Below are 24,884 nucleotides of genomic sequence, written 5' to 3'. Positions count from 1 at the left end.
CAGCATCTGCTCCCCTTACTCCTCACAAGGCAACTACAGAGACTGGAACAGCACACACTAAAAGGTCGTTTGAAAAGTAGGGAGGGCTCCAATTAAAAGAGCACAACCAGACACAGCTCCACCTGGGGGTGGAGCTGGGGGGCGGGGGGAGATTCACCATTTTTTAAATAGATTATGTGCTCAGAGCACAAAATCCTGAAGGTATTAGGTTACACTGTATGAAATTGCCATTTTCGAGGTCAAAGAAGCCAAATATCACCAATTTCATGTGGCTCAAGTTCATATAAAAGAACTAAAACCTGAAGATGTATCAGTTTTTCCTTAATTGGAAATGAGCTGACAACGAACTTATATGTGGAAACAGACTGAGAAAGGGAGGGGCTATCCGGGCTGATGGAAAGGGGGCATTGAAGGGGAGGGTGACCAATGTCCTGGTCTATCTGAGATGGAGGGGGTTCCTGGGACAAGCTGGTCTCCCTAAAGAGGAGACTTCCAAGAGGGACACGTGACCTGCTCCTAGTTCTGGCTGGCTCTGGCCAGGAATCAAGACACCCAGCAAACACACCACACAGGATCCTTAGACATTCTACTCCCCCTCCCCCGCCCCCGCCGTCAAGTTACCTGCTGTTTTAGTTGTACTTCTTGCTGTTTCATTTGTTCATATTTGTGCCTCGATTCAGTTGCTTCTTTTAGTAACTAGAAAACAGAAACATTCTGGCAAAATACTAATAGTCATTACGAAATATGACTATGTCAAATGACCACAGACTTAAGCTGAGTCCTCACTGCTCTATGGATAAAATACCCTGTGACATCAACGGCCAATCACCTAGATCTTCTGTCTGCTCCTTGTTAGCACTTAGGAAGGCAGCAATCATCTTTTACTGCTTAAGTAGGAAAAAGTACCTTGGAAACTTATAAGGTTACAAAACTCACGGTTAAATTGTTGTGTTTTGGGTGAGAACAATTAGGTGTCTGGTTTTATTAGCAGAAAACATAGCTAGGAATCTTGACATTATCTGGATGGTTTCGAAGGCCCTCCACTCCATGTGAGGCAAGATGAGGAGGCTGGAAGGGCACAGGGCAAAGCAATGCAGAGAGATCCGGTTTCTGATCACTTTAAGAAAGCCGGCGGCAGGAACCAGAGCTTTAACTCATATCCCTGGGTTTCCAAGGAAAATATATAGGGAAGCTGCACAGTTGGCAGCTGTGAAATACAGTCCCTGATGTGAGAAGTCACACAGTCCAAATTAGCCTTGAAAAGTCCTTAAACCAACCAGAAAGTACAGACATGTAACACGTGTGTGTGCGTAATATATAGGCGCTGTATATATAATTTATACTGCAACGTTGGACATGGCAAACATTTCTTCAGCTGAGCACTGAGTACTGCTGTCAGCTGGCACAGAAGGCTCATGCTATGGAAAGAATCTCTCTCTAAACCCTAGACCTATACTCAGCAAGAGATGCTCTCCCTCATGAGGGTCACTGGGGCACTGTCTTCCTTACCATGCTCCCCTCAGGGCCTAGGTTACTGAGTGAAACGCTGGTTGGAAGAGTCCACATTCTTATTGCCATGTCTCACTTTTATTATCTTGTTGGTTAAGCACACAGAGTTGAATTTGCACGTGTTGAGTATACATACCCACTGAGATTCCACTGTGTTGACAACTGACAGGCAATATAATCTGAGCATATACTGTGGGAACAATGCTGAGTGATTAGGGCACACGGAATTCTGTTAAAATTTTATCAGAAAATTATACCAGAGTAAGTAAACAAATTGTTGAACCTAGTTTCAGCCTACTTGCTTAAAAGCAAAATGTAACAGTATACAGAGGAACAGTGTAGGGTAGGCTTCATGTTAAATTTAATTGCCCCTAGCTCTCAAGATCTAACTTGCCAAATAACTGGCACGATTCTTGAGCCTGGGGACCATTACTGAAGGAGTGAAATAAACATCCTAAGCACAGAAAAACCAAGCATGTGCAGGTCTTGCCACTAATGTGGTCTAATACTCCAGTGCATTTTTTAAATAAACTATTAGAAATACAAAGCTGAATTTTTCCTCACACACACTTCCTCCTTGATCTAGAGCAGAACATCAAACAGTGCACCCACATGCTCCATTAAATACAGAGTAAGTTTAAAGGGTTTTGATGGCTCTGGTTACAATTTCAACAACCATCACTTTTTTCAGAAACAACTTACAAACTCTCTCTCTCTCTGATGTTTTTCATCAGCTTCTTTGATGAGCTGTGTCGTCTGCTGAAGTTTGGCATCCACGAGCTGTTGCTGCAGTTCCTTATGTTTGAACACTTTGTCGATATGCTACGGGAAAAGGCAAATGTCTTCCATCACTTAGTGAACAAAGGACCTCTGTGTGGAAGGGACATAACACAAGATACAATACCCTGCTTGCCTGGCTATTCCTGCCTATACCACCAGAGCTACAAACACTGGGTCCTTCTGTCTGTCTGCTTGCACAAGAGTCTGCTTGACATCACCATGCAACCATGCTGCCCTGCAGGGCCACCCTGTGGGAGGTGGGCTATCCTCATCGACGGCCTTGGCAGCCGCCACCTTTTTATTTCCTATTTCTGCCCTACCTCAAAAATAAGGCTAAAACTGGATCAAGAAAAAGACAAATAAGGAGCTTAAACTATTAAACCCTTTCATCACACACATAATTGATAAATATTTTTTCTTCCCATTAAATTTTCTGACATTTCTTAGCTGGAGGCAGCACGATACAACGGTAGGGATGGGCCGGGGTCAAACCCTGGCACAGCGTGTGGCCCTGGGCAAATGCACCTTGCTTAGTCTCAGCTTCCTGTCTGCCAAGGGGGATGCCCACACATACCTTGCATAGTTGTAAAACTACGGAAGGTGCTTGGTGCCTGGCACACACTGGACGTTTGGTCATTATTATTTCCAAACGACATTGTTAAGTGGTTATTTATGTCCTGTAAAGTCATCAGAACATCACTTCTCAAAAGGAGAACTACTAACTCCTCTTGTTGCAGTACTCTATATACCAAAACTAAAAACCAAACCCAGCGCCGTCAAGTCGATTCCGACTCATAACGACCCTATAGGACAGAATAGAACTGCCCCGTAGAGTTTCCAAGGAGCACCTGGTGGATTCGAACCGCCGAGCCTTTGGTTGGCAGCCATAGCACTTAACCACTACGCCACCAGGGTTTCCAATACTCTATGTAGGAGGCAGAAATACTAGCTGATAATAAGGTAATCGGAAACCCTGGTGGTATTATAGTGGTTAAGTGCTATGGCTGCTAACCAAAGGGTCGGCGGTTCGAATCCACCAGGCGCTCCTTGGAAACTACGGGGCAGTTCTACTCTGTCCTATAGGGTTGCTATGAGTTGGAATCGACCCGACGGCACTGGGTGGGTTAATAAGGTAATCTATGGACTGAGGAGAGAAAAGATGACCCGGTTTTTATCTGCATTGGATCATTATTATAGTATGATCAAAAAAAAACGTTCTAGAATATTCAAATGAAACAACTTACAGGTAATATGGTTGGAACATATATCATTTCCATATCTGCTACACTGACGATTAGACAGACTGTCAAGAAAGCTAAAAGATCATTTTAAGGAAGTTGCAGCCTTTATAATTTAATAAAGTTCATTACATAGGACAAAAAAAAAAGCTTCTGTAGTAAAAACGCACTGCAAGAACTAAAAAACTAAAAGAGAGAAGGAAACCGATATGTTTGAGATCTGAGATACATCAACCAGTGAAACGTATGGACTTTATTCAGATCTTGATTAAAACAAGTTTTAAACAGAGACAATAGAGAAATCTGAACAGTGACCAGATATTTAAATAATTATTGTTAATTTTTTAGATGTGAAAATGGCACTGTGGTTATGCTTCAGAAAGAATCCTTATCTTTTTGAGATACACACACTCAAGTATGAATGGAATAATGCAACATCTTGGATTTGCTTCAGAACGATCCGGGGGAGGTGATGGGAATACAGATGAGGTGACATGGTCTCTCTACTTTTACTTCAACTTGCAATTTTCCATAATAAAAATTTAAAAAAAAAAAAAAAAAAGGTAAATGTGGAGAGGGTCATTTAAAAAACTTAAAAAAAAAAAGTTCGGTTTTCAAAGGGTTGTATGTAAAACTAAAAATAATCTAAAGTTTGAGTTGAAAACTAGGTAAACGAACCCACAGACATGTGACAATTTTTTTTAAATCATCTATCTTAATCTGTTTATGGACGGGGTACAACGCACACAAAAGCACATTTTACCAGCTTGAAAAGCAAGGGACACGCCATTTAGAAAACTCGAGCCTCTAACCCTGCCCCACTGCGCCTCTAAAAGTGAGGAACTTCAAAAAGCAGGTTATCACCTATTTGTTTTTAATCTAGACGCCACCTCTGAAGTTTCAGACTAGCTTGGAAACTTTTTACTTCAGTGGATGAGGGAACCTTCCGGTATCACATGCATGCAAGACAAGAGGTAGCAGACATGTCTACTGGAAATCCCCTCATATATCCAAACCTGCCAACGGCTGGGCCAGGAATTGGTCCCTCTGTTCACTGGGTGCCTGGGCCTTCCCTTGCCTGATGCCAATGTGCATACACCCAAGTTCTCAAAACCCTGGGAATGTTGAGTTCAATGAGTAAAGAACGGGAAAAAGTTTTTGCTAGTAATGGTAGCCATCTAAATAAAAAACAAACAAAATGTCTTTACCTCTTCCCTCAGTGCATACTGTTCAATGAGCTTCTTCAGCTTCTCCCCCAATTCAATGTTTTCCTGACGGAGTTTGGCATTATGTACGTCGTGCTGTTCCAGCTGGGCTTGAATTTCGTTTAACGTCATTTGGAAATGTGCCGTTGCCTCTTTACGTCTTTCTTCTTCCTCTCGTGCTTGCTGTATATTTTCTTCCTTATTATCCAAAATAATGTTTGTTAATAGTACGAACCCATAGAAGAGATGCTCACAAAGACAGTCCTGCTCTGTGGGGTCATTTACTGCAGCCCTGACATGTTGTTTCTGACTACAATCCCTCCTCCTAGTTTATGACCAGAGGCTCTCAGTTTAAAACAAGCACCCTCTCCTAAGACTAAGCAATACGCAGAGAGGTGCAAGGTGTCCTGCTAGAAAACAAGTATTAGCAGACCATCTCACACTTCATTAGACTGAAATCAAAGAGGCTTCTCCCTCCACATGATTTCCCCAAGTACTCTCCTCACTGGCCAGACAGGACATCATCTTGGATCAGCCTGAAGCGATGTAACCCCACTGGAGCTTACTCTCTGGGTCACATCTACCATTCCCTAGAGGGAGGGGGACAAATGGATTACTTATTTTAAAAAGCTTCTTCCACACCTATGTTCACTACTGCTTTATTCACAATAGCAAATAAATGGACACAACCAAACTGCCCGTCAAAAGATGAATGGATAAGCAAATTGTGGTACATACATACATACAATGGAACACTACACAACCATGAAGAACAATGGTAAGTCCTGAAAACATAACATGGATGGAGCTGGAGGGCATAATACTAAGTGAAATAAGTTAAGCACATAAGGACAAATATTTTATGATCCCTCTTCTATTAAAAAAAATTTTTTTTTCTTCTATAAGACAAGAATAGGCACATAGAGAGTGACCAATGGTCATTCGATGATGTGGGGAAAGTACACTTTATACTGTAGAGGCTAGTTATTTTTGGTGATGGGGAAAGTAGCACCGAATGTAGACCTGGTGAACACAGCACAACCAAAGTAAAAACGAGTGTTCAAGCACATATGGATGGATACAGGTAAACTGGTATATGGGGACGTACAGGTAAGAACAGATCAGAATGATCCTATAGGACAGAGTAGAACTGCCCCAAGGGTTTCCAAGGCTGCAAATCTTTACAGAAGCAAACTGCCACATGTTTGTCATGCGTAGGAGCTGGTGGGTTTGAACCACAGACTTTCTGGTATGCAGCCGAGTTCTTTAACCACTGCACCATCAGGGTGCCTTAGAAGTATCTACAGGTACATGCAAGTACAATTAGGTGGCTGCAGACACATATATTCATTGAAGACACACATACAGACACTCTTCAGACATGACCAAACACCTTCCAATACTGGTTTTCCGAGTTTGAAGGCTTAGGACCATAGTCACATCAAACAACTCAGTAAATTGGCATAACACAGTTCACAAAAATCATGATCTTCATCCTATGGCAGTCAGTAGCATCTGGCGTCTTAAAGCTTGTGAGCGGTCATCTAAGACACAACTACAGGTCTCTACTTGCTAGAAGAAAAACAGTAAGAATATAACCAAAAGCTCAGAGAAGAAACAAGTCTACACCAGCCACGACGTTATCTACCCTGAGACCAGAACTAGATGGTGCCCAGGTACCACCACTGACTGCTCTGACCGGGGTCACAACAGTTGATCCTGGATAGAATGGGAGAAAAACCCGGAGAACTCAAATTCTTATTAAAAAAGAAAAAAAAAGCCAGACAAATTAGGAAAGTAGAGAACAGAGGATGCCCTGAGGCTACTGCCCTGAGACATTCTTTAAACTTAGAACCAAGTCTACCACCTTTTAGTGAGATACCAGAGTGGCACACAAAATAAACGATATTACCCGTAAGATCGTTGCCCTACTTACAAACCATCAGTATGAGACCAAAAGGTCAGGGAAACAAACTGAACACAAAGAATATTGACACATTATGATAAACATCACTGAACAATCTGTGTGGAAACTGTCAAATGGGAACCTAACTTGCTGTGTAAACTTCCACCAAAAACTCAATAAAACTTAAAAAAAAAAAAACTTACTTTCAACTCTTGCTAGGATACAAGTGTCAAAGACCTTTACCTCTAGACAGTTATCAGTCCAATCAAAATGTTGATCTGCTATGGAAAAAATACCAGCTGCTTTTATTCATATCTAAATCCAAGCTTTCAAAGGCAAAGAAAAAGCAGCTCCTCAGAACAGCTGAGGATTCATTTCCTAAGTGAGCCTATACGCCAGGGCCCTGGGGGGGGTGCCGTGGGGTGGGGGGGGTGGGCATTTGACCAGCAAGCCCACTCAATCAAAACCACAGCCCAACTGTACACCTGCTTAGCCACTACCGGGACAAGACGGATCCCATTATTGGAAGGAAGCAGTCTTGCCAGGAAGTCTCTGGTCTTTGTCCTTCTTCCCCTGTGGACAACCAACGAATCTTCTGTTACCTGCTCCCTCTTCCTTTTCCAAGCAGCCACAGTTTAAGTACTTATTCTCAAAGTACTGAGCAACTGAAGGGGGATGGGGGTGAGCAGGGGGAGTTCGGCAACCCGGCCAGTTCACATTCACACAAGAGCTCAGCAACCTGTTTTCCCTTCTCAAATTCACTCTGACTCAGGTCTGTTGCTACGAGTTTCTCATTTCCGCTCAGCTTTTCATGCTTTATCTGAGGGAGGCATGGTAACCAAGTACGTCAGTGGTCAGCAGAAAGCCAGCACTCAGAGCTGCCTAAGCCAGGGCTCTCAGCAGGAGCGCTGGGGACACAAACATCAAGCTCATCTAGATCCCTGTGATCAAGTCTGTGGGCCATTAACGAGTTCTTCCTTGCCTGCAAAACCACAACTTACATACTAAAAGGAGGTCTCAGATTCAGGGCGACCTCCCACATGGCCTCAGCACGTGCAGACAGAAAGCCAGGCACTCTGTCCCGCAGGGCCCCAGCACAGATGTCCCAGGGATTTATGAACCAGCAGCCATCATCACAGCTAATTCCCATTAAAGCAGGTGGAGACAAGGACTGATTTCAAATAGATATGCGGTGATTATAAAATCAGCTAAGTAATTACTTTGTGAAAAACAGAAAAATGAACCGACTGACCTTTTTTTAATTGTGGTAAATATATATGTAACCAAACATCTGCTATTTCAACATTTTTCACAAGTACAGTTCAATGGCATTGTGTTCATCACCCTGTGCAAAACCAACCAACCTTTAATGTCTTATTGTGACGCTGAAGTTCCCTGCAAAGAGACTCGAGTTTGCTTCTTGCCAAGATGGCCTTGCTGTGTTCACTCTGCAAATGAACTTTCTCCTTCACGATCTGGGCTTGCTTCTTCTGCAGAATCTTCATTTGCTTCTGAGCGTTCCTGCTCTCCTCCAGCTAGAACAAAGCAGCACTTTACATTTAGGAAGCAGGGGTAGACCCTCCAGAGTTCCACCTGGCGAACAAAGCTTCCAAGGGCCCAGAACTGTCATGTGATATTTCACTGAAGTTGTTCCTGGTCGCTGCTGCTCGGCCCCCGTTTCCTGCTCCTCTCTTTTTGAGTGGAGATGGGAAAGCAGGCAAATGATTTCAGGTAGGGGGAAAAACCTCAATCTCTGTTTTCTTAATAAAAACAAAAACTGGTATTTTAGAAAAACGTTTTAGCAATCAACACCATCTGAAAACACACAAAGGCTACTTTCCTGAAACAGTCAGCAAAATTATCTATTTTCTCATTAGAAACAAAAATGGGTATTTTAGGAAAATGTTTTTGGAATCAACACCATCTAAAAGCACACAAAGGCTACCTTCCTGAAACAGTCAGCAAAATTACCTATTTTCTCAATAAAAATAAAAACTGGTATCTTAGAAAACCATTTTAGGAATCAACAGCATCTAAAAACACACAAAGGCTACTTTTCTGAACTACTCATCGAAATGAGAACTCGATCAGCAGCACTCAGGGTTCTTCACGAGGGAGGAATGGCTGCAATTTCAGATTTGCAGAAATGAGTCTATTTCAAGGTTAAATCAAGACTAACAGATAAGATGGCAGCCTTACTGACCTTTCAAATAAAGCTTTTCCTGGAGAAGGAAATGATGATGAGTCACACTGTCAGGGGCAAGAGTGACATCTTGTGGCCCATTAAAACATATCAAGCATCCTCACGATCTGCTTATAGTTATTAAAAACACCACTACTGTCCTGGGGTGGAAGGGGGAGTGTGTTATCACATTATAGGGACTGCAACTAATGTCCCATAACCATACGTGTATAAATTTTTATATGAGAAATTAACTTGAGCTGTAAACTTTCACCTAAAGCACAAATTAAAAAACCAAACCATTATTGAAATCCTTGCAGGAAAGTATAAGTTGGCTTTCCTAACTTCCCATGGACTGTGAGCTGCCCCACGGTGAAAATGGACTGCAGGTTCTGTGTGCGTTACCCGTGACTTCCTGCCAGCTCTGTGATGCCACCTCTCTTTCCCACTCCAAGTAAAAAAGCCCCGAGCATGAGTCAAAATGGCATCATGGGGAAAACCTAAACGCTGCCTATTTTAATTGCACTCTTTCGTGGTCGCGTTGATAAATTACTGGTGTGGCAGCTCAGACTGTCCCAATACACTCATGGTGATATTATACTATGCCGAACCTTACTAGATACCAGGCACCCAGCTCACCACTACTAATACAAAAGTAAGAGTCCCAGAAGATGGGTGCAGATGCAACTCATCTGTAGATTTGCTGGTGGGATGCTGACAGGCTTTTCTTTCCTCTAAGAAATACGGGGCCTGGTCGTTTGCTAGGAGAGATGTAAAGCGGTAGAGAGAAGCTGAGCATTGTAATTAAAGGTATGTAACAGGCAACTGTGGAGGGGGTGACTAGTCAGGACAGACTCACAGCAACTGATTTTGAAAAATGTATTAAGATCACCACCCAGCACTGAAGGCCTGGTTGCACTTCCATCTACCTGGCTGCATTCTTTCAATGCTCAGATTTGGCATTCTGCCAGGCAGGTGGCGTGGATGATCGGAGGGGAAGAGGGTATTTGCAAAGAGGATGATTCTGATGATGTGTGAAGTCTAAGGAAAGAGCAGACAGAAAGATAGAAAAGTCGTACAGACAGAAAGCAGAGGGCCGTGCACAGGTGGGGATCCCTGAGCAAGGACGCTGGACTGAAGGTGTTTACAGACCAAATGGGCTGTGCTAGTGTGGCGTAGAGGTTAAGTGCTACAGCTGCTGACCTAAAGGGTCTGCAGTTTGAATCCGCCAGGCACTCCTTGGAAACTCTATGGGGCAGTTCTACTCTGTCCTATAGGGTCGCTATGAGTCGGAATCGACTCGACGGCACAGGGTTTTTTTTTTGGTAGTGTCTCTGGAGCCCTATGGCCCATGGGGTGATCAGAGCAGTGGGTGGCCTGGACAGTACGGTGATGAGGCATCCAAGGAACAAGAGGCCAGGCTGCCCACAGTGAGGAAGCAACCTAGACTGAAAGAAAGGAGTTTGGGCAAACAGGACCATTGTGGGACAGGGACAAAAGTCTGCAGTCTGTGAAAGTTGGTAACTGGTAAGAAGAAGGGAGAAAAGGTAGGACAGCTGAATGTACCTTGATCTTTAAAAATACAGGGAATTTTTTGTTTTAAAATAGGGAAATAGCAAGGGTACCAAACTCACCTCCCAGACTTGACATACATGGAGCAAAAAAGGACTAAAAAGGAAGTAAGGTCCTGTGGGAGAGCCAGCTTTCAGTAAACACAAGAAGTTGAGGCACTAATCACAGAAATGGTTGTGGATTTTGTAGTTTGCATTTCATGGGGTAGGAGTGTCAAAAAACACCATGGAAGCTTTTCTGTTTAGTTTTTTTTTCTTTGGCGGGGGCTGTACTTTCCAGACGATTGCCCATCTTCAGAGCCCCAATCCCCACAGTGCTGGGTACCACGGCTTACACTTTGGCCAGGAGGCATGCTAGATGCTGGTTTCTTTAAGGAAGGGCAGGGGGCAAGTCAGAACCTAAAAGTCTACCATGGCCTGGTGCAGCGGTTCGGCAACCAAATTTCTCACAGACAACCAGCGTCAGCAGCTGTAGTAAGGACACGTAGGAAGCAGCAATGGGACAGCCTGAAGGATTTTAAGTTCACAGGCACTCTGCAAGGTTTCAGACAGCTCGGACACATAACCAGTGTTCTCAACAGTGGAGGGCCCTCACGCCACAGCTCCTAAGGGCGCTCAGAGAAGATTAAAATCCAAAGGGCACTTGCTGCCACCTAAACACCTCCACAGCAGGGAAGAGGAAACTGGAAGACACGGGATACGGCAACTCGGGGGACTGTCTACTTCATCTTTTTTTGTTCTCTCTCTTTTGGAGGGGAGTAGGGGGCTAGGGGGCTAGGCTTGAGATTTTGAAACATGGCTTTCGAATCAACGAAGTAAAATAATGTTCTTTTTGCTGTACTAAAAAGTGCAAAACAACATCCCAAAGGGCAAGGAGACAAAGGAAATTAAGATACTTGATAGCTGTGAAAATATGTACAAACCAAGACTTCAGACAGGTTAAGTAACTGGCCCAAGGTCACACAGGTATCTGACAGCCAAGCCAAGAAGCAAATGTAAAGCCATGGGCTAGCTCCACTGCTCAGCACACAGTTTTAAGTCCAGCATGGGAGAGGTACGCCAAGACCCTCACTCACACGGTGCCTTCTGGAAAACAATTTTTCAGTATGCACCAACGGCCTTTAAAATGTTTCCTCTGCCCAGTAGTTAAATGCTTATTTTCATTAGAAATGAGGGCTTTGAGGAATTATTGTTGATGTGAGAAAAAGGCTCACAAATAATTTTACGTGGGTGAAAATACTAAATTATATATACAAAAAGGAGTCCCCATCTGTATAAAACACATAAATCTCTTAGTCACCTATACACACAGGAAAATTTTACAAACTCATAGAACAGTTTCCCTCTGGGTGATAGGCTATATGGGTAATTTCTCTCTTTATTCTGGACCTCAGTTGCACAGAATTGGATTCGTCAAAATCCTTGGTTCATGACACAATTACTGGTCTATGCGAGAGGCCTTGTTTATTTATTTACTATCCAATACAAAACCTGTCAACATGGACAATGACTTATATCTACCCAAGTCCCCCTGTATTCCCTGACTTAAGGTAACCATATCCTCTTCCTGTCTTCATTATTCCGTTGCTTTCCTTTCCACGTGATTTTATTTCATCAATGTGGAGTCCTAAGAAAGTGTTTTTTTTTGTTGTTGTTGTTTCAGTTCTTTTAACTTTATTGTCGCTAGTACAATTGAGGAACGGAATTTTTTAATTTTGTTTAATTTAAATGCCACATAGGGCTAGTGGCTACCGTTTTGGACAGGAGAACTCTAGATTATACTGCTGAGAGTCATCTATACCCTTGCATGTGCCTACAGACAAGGGGTCAGCAAGCTTTTCTGTAAAAGGCCAGAAGGTAATATTTAGGCTTTGAGGGCCATGTCCAGTCCCTCTCTCATATTATTCTTTATTTTTATAAACATTTTAAAAATACAAAAATCACTCTTGGCTCGTGGGAAGTATAAAAACACTCATCAGCCAGATTTGGTCCACAGGCTAGATATTATTATGCTTTTTAAAAAGAAAACAAAACATTGTTAGGTGCCATCGAGTCGATTTTTCAACTCAATAGCGACCCCTTGTGTTAGAGAGTAGAACTGCCACACTGGGTTTTCTTGGCTGTAATCTTTACAGAAGATCTGGCCACTAGTTAGGTTTGAAACACCAACCTTTCCGTTACTAGCCCAGCACTTAACCACTGCGCCGTCAGGGCTCCTTACAAACAATAACATATATCCCCTTAATTTATCTGGAGCCCTGGTGGCGCAGTGGTTAAGAGCTATGGCTGCTAACCAAAATATCAGCAGTTCGAATCCACCAGCTGCTTCTTAGGAACCCTATGGGGCAGTTCTACTCTGTCCTATAGGGTCACCATGAGTTGGAATCAAATTGCAATGGGTTTGTTTTTGGGGGGGCATTTTATTTATTCTCTTGTCAATGGGGATATAGGCTGTTTCCAGGTTTTGTCACTACAGTGACAGGACCGTTCTCGTGTACATGTACAAGAATTTCTCTTGGGTGCAAATCTAGAAGTCGGGTTGCTGGGCCGTAGGATTTCTAAATGTTCAATTTCACATGATAATGCCAAACTGTTTTCCAGAGTGGCTGGCAAATTTATACTCCCAACAGCAATGTAGAAGATGTCATGTGACTCCACATCCTCTCCAACACTACAGTGGGCAGAAAAGGGCACCTCATTCACTGTGGTCTTCATTTGTGCTTCCCTGATCACCAATAAGGTTGGCCGTGTCTTTGTATGTATGTTTAATAGCCTTACGTTTCTTCACTTCTATGAAATGCCTCTTCATGTCTCTTGCCCAGGGTCCCACTGGTTTATCTGTCCTTTGTGTATTCATTTGTAGGTGTTCTCTATATAGGCTTTTTTTTCCTACATCAATTCTCGATATTAAGTCTTTTGTTGGTTCTGTGTGTTGCAAATATGTTCTCCGAGGTTTGTAATGTGTCTTACTTTCTTTCAAGGTGTCTTTTCATAAATAGAAATTCTCAATCTCAACAGCCCACTTTTGTGATCTTTGACAGTGATTTTTGTGTCATAAAAAAATCCTCCCTTAGCCCAAGGCTGGAAAGATATTCACCTTAATCATAAACTTTAAAAAACTTAAAGTTTCATTTTTGGCACTTAAATCCATCATCCATTTGGAATTGATCATTGTGTATGGTGTCTAAGGATCCAATTTTATTTTCCCCACGGTGATAACCACTTCTTAAGCTCCGTTAATACCGTCACGATGATCATGCCCCTGAATTCATCGTGGAGGCCATGAAATGCTGATCGAAATCCCAAATGTTTTTTTTTTTCCCCCATCAAGTTGATTCTAAAATTTTATACCAGAATAAAGGGCCAACAATCAGCAAGATAACTGTGACAATAAAAGTAAGAAGGGTGTGCCTGTACTACAAGATATCAAGATGTATTATTACACTATAACCATTTAGACAAAGTGACTAAGGAATGAAAAATAGCACTATAAAGTACCTAAAAAAAAAAAAACAACCCTGTTGCTGCTGAGTCAATTCTGACTCATGGCAACCCCACAGCACAGAGTAGAACTGCCCCCATGGGGTTTCCAGGGTTGTATCTTTAAGGAAGCAGACTGCCACAGCTTTCTCAGCAAGATGTCGCTGGTAGGATCAAACCACCAACAGTTTGGTTGGCAGCTAAGCACTTAACCACTGCACCATCATGTTAAATGTCGAATGTTATCCACACCTAGAACGGGAAACACTCCAATTTCATGAACGTGGCAACCACCACAAGGTCTCCCCAAAAGACCAGCAACACCCAGATCACAGTGCCCAAGACTGCAGTCCACCTGATCACCAGAATATCTACACTAGTGATGTGGCCAAGTGCGGCAATGAAGGCAGAGGACAGCGATGGCCACACGGAGGCATTCTGAATAACCGTTGGAGATCTCACTGCTACATAACCTAGGCACTCTGCTTTTAAAAGAAATGAGTCATGTTTCAAGAAATAAAGCTTTAGGACATTTTCTGAAAACAGTACATATCTTACATATATTCGATGTAAATAATCACTGATCTCCAAAAGGTAAAACTAAATCAAAGGGAGGTTACTCACTAGGCAAGTTGTTAATGTGTCACTTCCTAAAATGAATGCTGAACAATAACAAAACACTGCCCAGTCCTGCACCATCCTCATAATTGTTGCTAAGTTTGAGCCCATTGTTGCAGTCATTCTATCAACCCATCTCATTGAGGGTCTTCTTCCTTTTGCCTCTACTTTACCAAGTATCATGTCCTCCAGGCACTGGTCCCTCCTGATAATGTGTCCAAAGTACATGACCTGAGGAGAGGAAGTCTTGCCATCCTCCCTTCTAAGGAGCATTCTGGCTGTACTACTTCCAAGACAGATTACCACATCCACACAAAAACCAAACCAAACAAACAAACAGGGCTGCCAGCACCATCACCACCACCACCCGGGAGCAAATTAGAAATGCAGAATCTAAGGCCCCACCCCAGAGTCTGCATCTCAATCAGAATGTTAACAAAGTGCCAAGAATATGTAAGAGTTTGAAAAGGGCTGCCTTGGGCAACTATGCTTCTCCGAATCCATTCCCGGCTGCCTGCTGTTGTCCCAGCAGGCAGCTAAGCTTGTCCTTTTTCTCTTCAGGTCCTCTTTTCCTATCTCTTCTCACAAGACTCTCAGGTGAATGGCAGCCAATAGGGGGCTGGCTTCCAGGGACAATGGAAGCATTCCTTTCCTGAAAGCAGCAATCCAGCATACTGCATTTCCTGCTCCCTGGTGCCCAGGGTTTCCTGCTGTTCCGATTAACAGAAGGTGTCGGACTGATGAATGCTGGCTAAGTGCAGTACACAGGGAACACTTTTTAAACTGACAGAAAGTAACTGTCAGTTTTCCAGCAAGAAATAAACAGAATTCATTTCTTAGAGCTGATCACTGGTAAAATAAAAATGTTTCTGGTATGGAACAACTGCTTTCACAACAGATGCATAAAGGCTGCCAGTGATAATCCACCCAAGTCGTTCACAAAAGACAATCATTATAGCATTTAAATTAGAGCCAAAAAAAAAAAACCCAAAAGCGGTTGCCGACTCACAGAGACCCTATAGGACAGAGAAGAACTGCCCCGTAGGATTTCCAAGTTTGTAAATCTGCATGAAAGCAGGCTGCCACATCTTCCTCCCGTGGAGTGACTGATGGGTTCAAACCCCCAACCTTTTGGTTAGCAGTCTAGTGCTTTATCCAGTGGGTCACCAGGGCTCCTTGCTGGCACGTAATTAGATGCTAAGTATTTCCTGAGACGTGATATTACTTTACTAGACTATTTCATCTAACACACGATTTCATTCAAAATGGTTCAAGTCTTCATCTCTAGAATTCCTTTGGGAAAAGTCAAACAGGGAACCGCTAGATCCCAACTGCCTGGCATTGGAAAGTATCATAACAGGAACACAGATGCTGACGTAAAATACTCTAAGGCAGCCTGAGTTATAGGAACTCCACGCCACATCTTAAAAAGCATTAGAATATTCTATGTATATCACCTCATAAATTGATGCAACCAACAAAAAGCCCAAGAAGTCAGATTCTTCCTGTCTATTCTGGAATAAAATATAATTTTACATGTAAAGCTATATCAATATTACAGTTTGAAAAGTTTATCAAGCACGCACACATTTTGCTGTATTTTATATGGGCCTTGCTCCCTTGATTAAATACTCACAAGATCAGCATATTTCTTACACAGAGCTGCCAGCTTCTCCTCTGGAGTCGAAAGGGTGTTTAGGGCTTGCATCAATAATAAAACTTCTTTTCCTGATGATCAACAAGATAAGAAATAAGTCCCGGAAGAAGAATGAGATCAAATCTAAACTGTAAATTCTACAGAACGTTTCCCACGTTCTGACATCCAGAGTAAGATATTTTACCCCGATAACTAGAAATAGAGATTTACCTACTAAATTAACCGAACAACTTTTTTAAATTATGGATTAGCAGGTACTCCTCCCTCCCAAGCCCTATCACCCCAGATTTCTTCACTCACTCACTGACGCTAACTATAAGAACACTTGGTGGAGGTTTAAAAATTCCCCTTGCCTAACCACTGATACCTGAGTTAAAACATTTGACAAAAGGCAGAGAATATTTTAAAAAGCTTCTTCCTAACCCAGTACAAATATAGAAGCAAAAGGAGTTTCAGTTCTCTTGCCTAAAATGCACGTACTTATTAACACGTCTTTTAGTATGAAAACCTTATGTAACTTATGACTGTTTTCTGATGCTTTATGAAAAGACTTTAAGGACAGTATTTTAAGAACTCTGGCAGGGAGAAGCACATGGCTGAGGTAAAAAAAAAAAAAGTAGGAGGAGACAAATGATATTTCAAAACACGTGACAATGTTTTAGTTCCGAATCTGGGAGGTAAGTACCTTTTTTATTTTTTAAAATGTTCACTCATGTGTAAGATATTTCATAAAATATGAACAGAATAAGTACAGAAACCATGCAAGTCAAACAATATAAATCTCAGATATAATAGGTATAATAAGTGGGAACAGCAACCACCAAGGCTAAAATAAAAGGGAAGTTCAGATTTTACATTCTTAGTCCTGAATCTAGCAGAAGGGAGAAAATATACCCATGAAAACCAGTCTTAACTCACTTCCTAAACTACAGATAATACTCAGTCATTCTGTGACTAATTTTTAAATAAAACTGAGCAAATAAATGCAGCTTTCACATAATTTTCGGTCAGACTACTTTAAAGATACAAAGAAGGTGAGTCAAATAGGCCCCAAATTTGTTCAAGAAAACCAGTTGTTTATTATTCTGAGAAATAACTAAGCTTCCTACTCTGCTGTTTTCACCTCCTGAAGGTAACCGCAGCACAGGCAGAGTGACCTGACCAAAGACAAAAGGTGTGTTAGCTCGGCAACATCAACCTCAAAACCGGTCAGGTTCTACAACCGTCTGTGCTGGTGAAAATACAAGGAAAACAAGCGGTCTGTGAAAACGCTGAACCACTGAGCAGACTCTTACCTAACGTTTTCCCCTTGTTCCTGTTGCATTCTGAATCTTGCTGCCCATCAGGGGGGTCGGTTCGAGCTTCTTGCCCAGGAGTTTCCTCCCTGGACGCTTGTGTGCAGTACGATGGGCTCACCAAATTCCTGTTATTTGTTACAAAGGCGCTGCCTGTGTCTTCTTCCAGTGAGTGTCTGTTACTTGTACTATCACAATTGGAGTCTTGACGTTGAAGAACATCATTTGCTTGAGAGGTGCACAACATGTCTGCTTTCACCCCTAACCCACAAATTCCAGCTTCTTCCATTGTGCCGATTACAAACTATAAGGGGGAAGAGAAAAAAGATGGAGGAAGTGGTTAAGTCAAATGTAATCAATGTTTACAATCAATGGCACATCGTAGTTACACAGCTTTTTTTTCTTAGTGGTTTGTGAAATCGCTGTAAACATGGTTTCTAAGTTTCACTGAGAGGTGACCTAACAGTAAAGTACAAGGAAACTAAAAAAAAAAAAAAATGAGTAGTACCAAAGGAGGCAGGAAATGTGGTCATTGGTTGTAAATCTAAACTTATTTTCATATAAAAACTCAACTACTTAAAATAATTAGCACTTTAACAGAAACTCAAGTGTTCCAGGTTAACATTAAGAATTCTGATCTTATTATCCTCAAGGAACTGGTGCAAGAAAGGTGGCTAGTTAGCCATCAACAAGCCAAGCTTCCCCACTATCCTATAGAGTTGGGCCGGGTGGACTAGGACGTTTCCCAGAAACCCCTACACCTAGGTGGGCCTTCTATGTGATGTTTCTACCAATGGAATGTGGGTAGAAGCGATGACTGTCCCTCATCCCTAGCCGAAAGGTTGGCAGTTTGAACCCACCCAGAGGCCCTGAAGGCAAGCCTGCTTTGAAAAACCCTATGGTGCAGTTCGACTCTGCACAGCTAGGGTCTCCATCAGTTGGAACTGACTCAATGGCAACAACAAGCCCTGCTGTAACTAATAAAGATAGCAGGCATGCTAAAAATGGCTTTATTCTAGTATTTTATTCTAGAATCAATCATTTTACCTCACTTGCCCTTCATTATATTGTTGACCCTATTTATTTAAGTGTGGTCCCCCCCTTAACACTTCATCACAAGATGCAGCACAAATTTTAATTTTCTATATTTCCTCGCTGTAGGAGAGAGGACTTATTTTTTTTTTCTTAATTACTATTTTTTTAAAGCAGCTTTAGTTTACAGAAAACTCAGGCAGAAAGTAGCAAGTGTGCATACATGCCTCTCCCACAGTTTCCCTATTACTAACATCTGGCATTAGTGTTGTACATTTGTTACGATCACTGGACAGGTCCTGATAATTACTAACTAAAGTCCCCAGCTCATATTAAGGTTCACTCTGTGTGTTGTACAGTCCCATGGGTTTTGGCAAATGTGTAAGTCATATACCCACCACTTTTGAATAAAATTGAGGGGAGAAAAATCTAATATCCTTCTCTTGTATCACTGGTGGACAAAAGCTACTTTCAAAAGTTAATGGCGAGGGTACAGGGGGTTAGAAGCTGGCAAAATGGACACAAAAATAGAGAGTGGAGGGAGGGAGCCGGCTGTCTCATTAGGGGGAGAGCAACTGGGAGTATGTAGCAAGGTGTATATAAGTTTTTGTGTGAGAGGCTGACTTGATTTGTAAACTTTCACTTAAAGCACAATAAAAAATTTTTTAAAATTAATGGCATTAACTCTTCAGGCAAAGATTAGACTGGACTATAAGACATAAAATGATACTCATGAAGAGAGAGCTTCTTAGTTCAAGCAGATACATGACACTAAATGGGCAGCTCCTGTCAGAAGGCTAGATGAGAAGGCAGAAAAGGACAGGGGCTGGGTGAATGGACATGGGAAATCTACGGTGGAAAGCAGGGAGGAGTGTGCTGTCACATTATAGGGAGAGCCACTAGGGTCACATAACAATATGTGTATAAATTTTTGTATGAGAAACTAACTTGAACTGTAAACTTTCACTTAAAGCACACACACACACACACACACACAAAAGTTAATGGCATTTATATGAAATATTTAGACTAGGCAAATGTACAGAGACCAAAGGGGTGGGGGAAAGAGGAAGAGGGAATGATTGCTTAAGGGACACTGAGTTTCTGTTTAGGGTGATGGAAACATTTGGAAACAGATAGTGGGTGATGGTTGCACAACATGATGAAAATGACTAATGTCACTGAATTGTCCATGTAAAAAATGCTGAAACAGCAAATGTTTCGTTATACGTATTTTTACCAGACACATACACATACACACACGCACCCAAAAGTTAATGAGAGATTATTTCAAATTACAACAGCATCCAACTAAAGAACTAAACTATCAAAGTGGGAAGGGATGGAGAGGTCAATGGAACTAAATCCTCATCTTTTATAATTTAAAACTGGTAAATCAAGTTAAGCTTTTGAAAAACTAAACTGGTACAACCACTTTGAAAAACTCTTTGGCAGCATGGATACCTTCTAACCCAGCAACTGTACTGCTAGGATTTTACCCAACAGAACCCACTAAAACCCAACTCTTACCCAACAGAAGTGTGTACATACGTGCACCCAAAGGCCAAGAATGTTAAAAGCAGCACTATTCCTAATACCCCTCAAATGCAACCAACCCACATTTCTAACAGCAGAATGGATAAACGATGGTTATGTTCATACTATACAGCAATGAAAATGAGCTACTGCTAGACACAACATAGATGAATCTCACAGACATAATTTTGTGAGCAAGCTTTCAGAAGAGTACATAATGTAAACCGTTCGTATATGAAGTTCAAAAACACACAAAGCTAATGGACGGTGCTGGTAACCAGGACAGCGGTCACCAGTGGGCGTAGGCCCTCTTGGGGCGCTTGGCAATATTCTCTTTGTTGATGTGGCTGGGGTAAACACAAGTATTCGCTTCATGAAAATTCATTAAGCTAAGTACATCTGATTTGTATACTTTTCTGAATATTTTATTTGATAAAAAGTTTATTTTACAAGTTGCAATTTATACATTTTTTCAAGAGTTACGAAGAAAAAACCAAAACAACAGAAATACAATCAATGGACGGAGACAATCAATGGGGAGAGAGACAAGAGACATGTCGCATTTAAAGATACTTTTAAATTAATGAGATGTAATACACTGATTTCTTTAAAAATTAATGTATTAAGGGGAAATGAGTGTCTATATCCAAAGTTCTGGCTTGATGACACACACTTTAAGCCTTATTCAGATACAAAAACTTATAAAGTAATATTAAAAGATCCTTCCTTAAATTCCTTCCAAAATTTTTTAATTCATGTCTTTATGTAATATATTCCATGGAGCAGTTTCAAATGTTATCTATAAATATTAAGTTAAAAAAAATCCACAGTGAAGTTTTAAGAAATGTCATTAATATGCCCAGATAAGATACTCCATAAGTATTAACATCAACAAGCCAGATGCCAAGTAATATTTGTAATGCTGTATTAGACAGAGCCAACACACTCACCTGACAGTCTGTCATCCTAAACTGGCTTGCATGTTGCTGTGATGATAGAAGCTATGCCACCAGTATTTCAAATACTAGTTGGGCACATGTATAATGTTAACGAAGACCCTTTACACAACAGCAATATGGAGAAATGATTAACACCATCTTCCCCAATATTTAAAAAAAAAATTTATAAACCTACTCCTTTAAAACCATCAAGTATAAAGGAATACAACTACATGAAATTACAACAATGGCCTTAAATATTGATGAAAGTCCATTAAAACATACTTAAAATAGAAAATTACTTTTTTCTGACACATAATGGAATTAAAAAAAATTTTATTGTGCTTTAAGTGAAAGTTTACAATCAATTTGGACTCTCATACAAAAATTTATAAACACCTGTCTATATACTCCTAATTGCTCTTCCCCAAATGAGACAACACACTCCTTCCCTCCTCCTATTTCTTTTCAAGTCCATTTGGCCAGCTTCTGACCCTCTCTACCGTCTCTTCTCCCCTTCAGACAGGAGATGCCAACATAGTCTTATGTGTCTATCTGATCCAAGAAGCTCACTCCTCGCCAGTATCATTTTCTATCTTATAGTCCAGTCCAATCCCTGTCTGAAGTGTTGGCTTTGGGAATGGAATGGTTCCTGTCTTGGGCTAACAGAAGATCTAGGGACCATGACCTCCACGGTCCTTCTAGTCTCAGTCAGACCATTAAGTCTGGTCTTTTTACGAGAATTTGGGGTCTGCATCCCACTGCTCTCCTGCTCCCTCAGGGGTTCTCTGTTGTGTCCCCTGTCACAGAAGTCATCGGTTGCAGCTGGGCACTATCTAGTTCTTCTGGTCTCAAGCTGATGTAGTCTCCCGCTTATGTGGCCCTTTCTGTCTCTTGGGCTCATAATTACCCTGTCTTTGGTGTTCTTCATTCTCCTTTGCTCCCGGTGGGTTGAGACCCCAAAGTGGGATGCAGAATGTTTTCTTAATAGATTTTAAGAATTTTTCAGAAGAGTAATAATGATAGGAAAAAAACCCATATAATCCCAGAAAATTTGTCAAATGACTTAAGAAAAGCTTAAAACATACAACGAGTACTCAATTTGTTGGCCATGCGCGGGGGAGGAACATAAAAGAATTGTCATCAAGGAAAACCTAAGGCCTCTCCTAAGATAAATTTTAATAAGAAAACTGCCTGAGGAATGGAACTGGTTACATTTCTAGTATTTTAGGAGGCCCTTTCCAGTTCCACTGGAAACCATGGTGGTGTAGTGCTTAAGAGCTATGGCTGCTAACCAAAAGGTCGCTAGTTCGAATCCACCAGGTGCTCCTTGGAAGCTCTATGGGACAGTTCTACTCTGTCCTACAGGGTCAGTATGAGTCAGAATCAACTTGACGGCAACGGGTTTGGTTTGGTTTTTTCAGTTCCATCAATTTTTTTTTTTTTGGTATCAACTCTACTGAGATGCAAGTCACATACCACACAATTCACCCACTAAAGTGTAAAATTCACTAGCTTTTAGTATATTCAGAACTTTGCAATCATTACCACAAATCAATTTTAGAACACTTTCATTACTCAAAAAGAAACCCTGTACCCTTTAGCCTTTAGCCTTAGGTAACCACTAATCTACTTTGTCAATATAGATTTGACTATTTTGATCATTTCTCATAAATGGAATCATAAAATATGTGGTTATCTGTGCTTGGCTTCCTTCATTTAACATGTGTTCAGGGTTCATCCATGTTGTAGCATATACCAGTATTTAATTCCTTTTTATGGCTGAATAATATTCCATTGTATGAATATACCACATTGTATTTATCCATTCATCAGTCGGTACACATTTGGGTCATTTCTATTTTGGGCTATTATAAAGAACGCTGCTATGAACATTCGTGTACAAGTTGTTGTGTAGACATATGTTTACATTTCCACAGGGTATACGACTCGATGGCACTGGGTATATATATACACACCCAGTATACCTAGTAGTCAAACTGCTGGGTCATACAGCCACTCTTACGTTTAATGTTTTGAGGAAGTGTCAGGCTGTTTTCCCAACTGACTGCACCATTTTACATTCCTACCAGCAATGTATGAGGGTTCTAATTTCCCCACATCCTTGCTAATACTTGTCTTTGTTATTATAGCAACAGTATGTGTTGGTGTGGTATCTCATTGTAGTCTTAATTTGCATTTCCCTGATGACTAATGATGATGTTTTCATATGCATATTATGGCCATTTATATATCTTGCTTGGAAAAATGTCTACTGAGATCCTTTTGCCAATTTTTTAATTGGGTTGTCTTGTTATTATTGCGTTTTAAGAGTTCTTTTTACATTCGATTCCAACTCATGTCGGCCCCTTATGTACAGAGTGGAACCGCTCTCCATAGGGTTTTCAAGCAGATGTCTGTCTTCTGATGCACCTCTGCGTGGGCTCAAACTGCCAACCTTTCAGGCTAGTAGTAGAATGCTTAACTGTTTATGCCACTCAGGGACTCCTACATTCTGAATACGAGTCCCTTATGATTTTCTCTCATTACTGATTTTCCAGAGGACTTCTTCAGTTCCTCAATTTGGAGAAAAGGCACAATATAATCATCTATTTCAAAATGGCATAAGTAGAATCTATTAAATGGTATTCTTGTTTTCAGATTAAGGCATATAGGTCAATTACTACCACCATACACAGAAAAAAAGACAAGAGTTTAAAAACTTTCGAAAGGCCAGGACAATCACCTAATTCTAAATTACAGACAGTGGCATTCAGCATAAATATGGATATTAAAATTAAATTCACCTGTACAGTGTACAACCATCCACATCTCCTATTTTCCCTCTAATTTTATCTCATCAATTTGTAGTCACTACTACTCATTTTGTCTTTCCAGATACTCCTTTCACCTCTAAACTCCGGTGACACATACTACATTATCACTTAGTTGGTATGTACTGGTGTATCTTCCTAGATAGCAAGAGCTTATGCATAAAATGCATTTCAATTGTCAACTGATGGACAACTAAGGGAAACCCTGGTGGCAGAGTGGTTAAGTGCTATGGCTGCCAACCAAATGGTTGGCAGTTCAAATCCGCCAGGCGCTCCTTGGAAACTCTATGGGGCAGTTCTACTATGTTCTATAGGGTCGCTATGAGTCGGACTCGACTCGACAGCACTGGGTTTGGTTTTTGGTTTGGACAACTAAGGGGGAAAAATGGCTGCTGAAAATGCCATAGAAAGTACCTACATGTTAACACACAATTTAGAGAAAACTCCACTATTATTACTATTCCAGGACAGGCCAGTAAAGGCAAAATCTCCCCGAAAAGTACAAAAAGATATCAGAGATACCCTAGAGCTCTCATAACACCAGCTATTGGCCTATTTATCTTTTAATAAGAACGCCCCTCCGAAGCTTGCCCAGTAATTTGAGGGGCTTTTATATTTCCAAATACAAATTTTACAAACAAACCATTATATTTTCATGGGTTTAAATTAGAAAACTCGCTTTAACTTAATATAGATCATTTAAAATAGTTTTATATACTAGGGCTATTTTAATCTTTCAAAGAATTATTCTGCATAACCAAGTTTTCCACGCAGCTAACACTTGATTAATCATTCATCTCAGAATTCTATTTTAACCATTTTGGGTCAAAATCTTTTTAATACATGTTACATAAGTCAATGCCTCCTTAAATAGCCTGTTTTACTGTGTTAGAACAAAGGGGTGAAATAAAATTAAAGGTTTTATTTTTAACAGATAAAATGATGTATTACTGTGAACTAGTGTATAATTAGATTCTGACCGGTGTGCCTATATTCTCTAAAATAATAAATTCTTACCATCTCAAAATATAAGCTCCCAAAGGTGAGAGCGTACTTTTATTTCAGTCATGTAATACTTGTCTGAGACTACTTAATTATACAGC

The 24,884-nt window shown here is 41.0% G+C and overlaps 1 protein-coding gene across 2 annotated transcripts in view; it reads right to left on the bottom strand.

Moving 5' to 3' along the window:
- TXLNG (taxilin gamma) overlaps positions 1-24,884 on the bottom strand; it is a 59,440-nt gene that overhangs the window by 18,618 nt on the left and 15,938 nt on the right. For both annotated transcript variants that reach the window (XM_010595762.3, XM_010595763.3), the window contains exons 2-7: positions 17,442-17,745; positions 16,126-16,217; positions 8,003-8,173; positions 4,736-4,930; positions 2,212-2,331; positions 622-696 (exon numbers count right to left, since the gene is read on the bottom strand). In XM_010595762.3, the coding sequence (XP_010594064.1) occupies positions 622-696; positions 2,212-2,331; positions 4,736-4,930; positions 8,003-8,173; positions 16,126-16,217; positions 17,442-17,745 (957 nt within the window). The remainder of the gene's footprint in view (positions 1-621; positions 697-2,211; positions 2,332-4,735; positions 4,931-8,002; positions 8,174-16,125; positions 16,218-17,441; positions 17,746-24,884) is intronic.

This window comes from Loxodonta africana, chromosome X (genome assembly GCF_030014295.1).
Source record: "Loxodonta africana isolate mLoxAfr1 chromosome X, mLoxAfr1.hap2, whole genome shotgun sequence".
In the NCBI taxonomy this organism is placed as follows: domain Eukaryota; kingdom Metazoa; phylum Chordata; class Mammalia; order Proboscidea; family Elephantidae; genus Loxodonta; species Loxodonta africana.
Note: the sequence above shows the minus strand (reverse complement) of the source record. Positions and strands in the feature narration are given on the sequence as shown.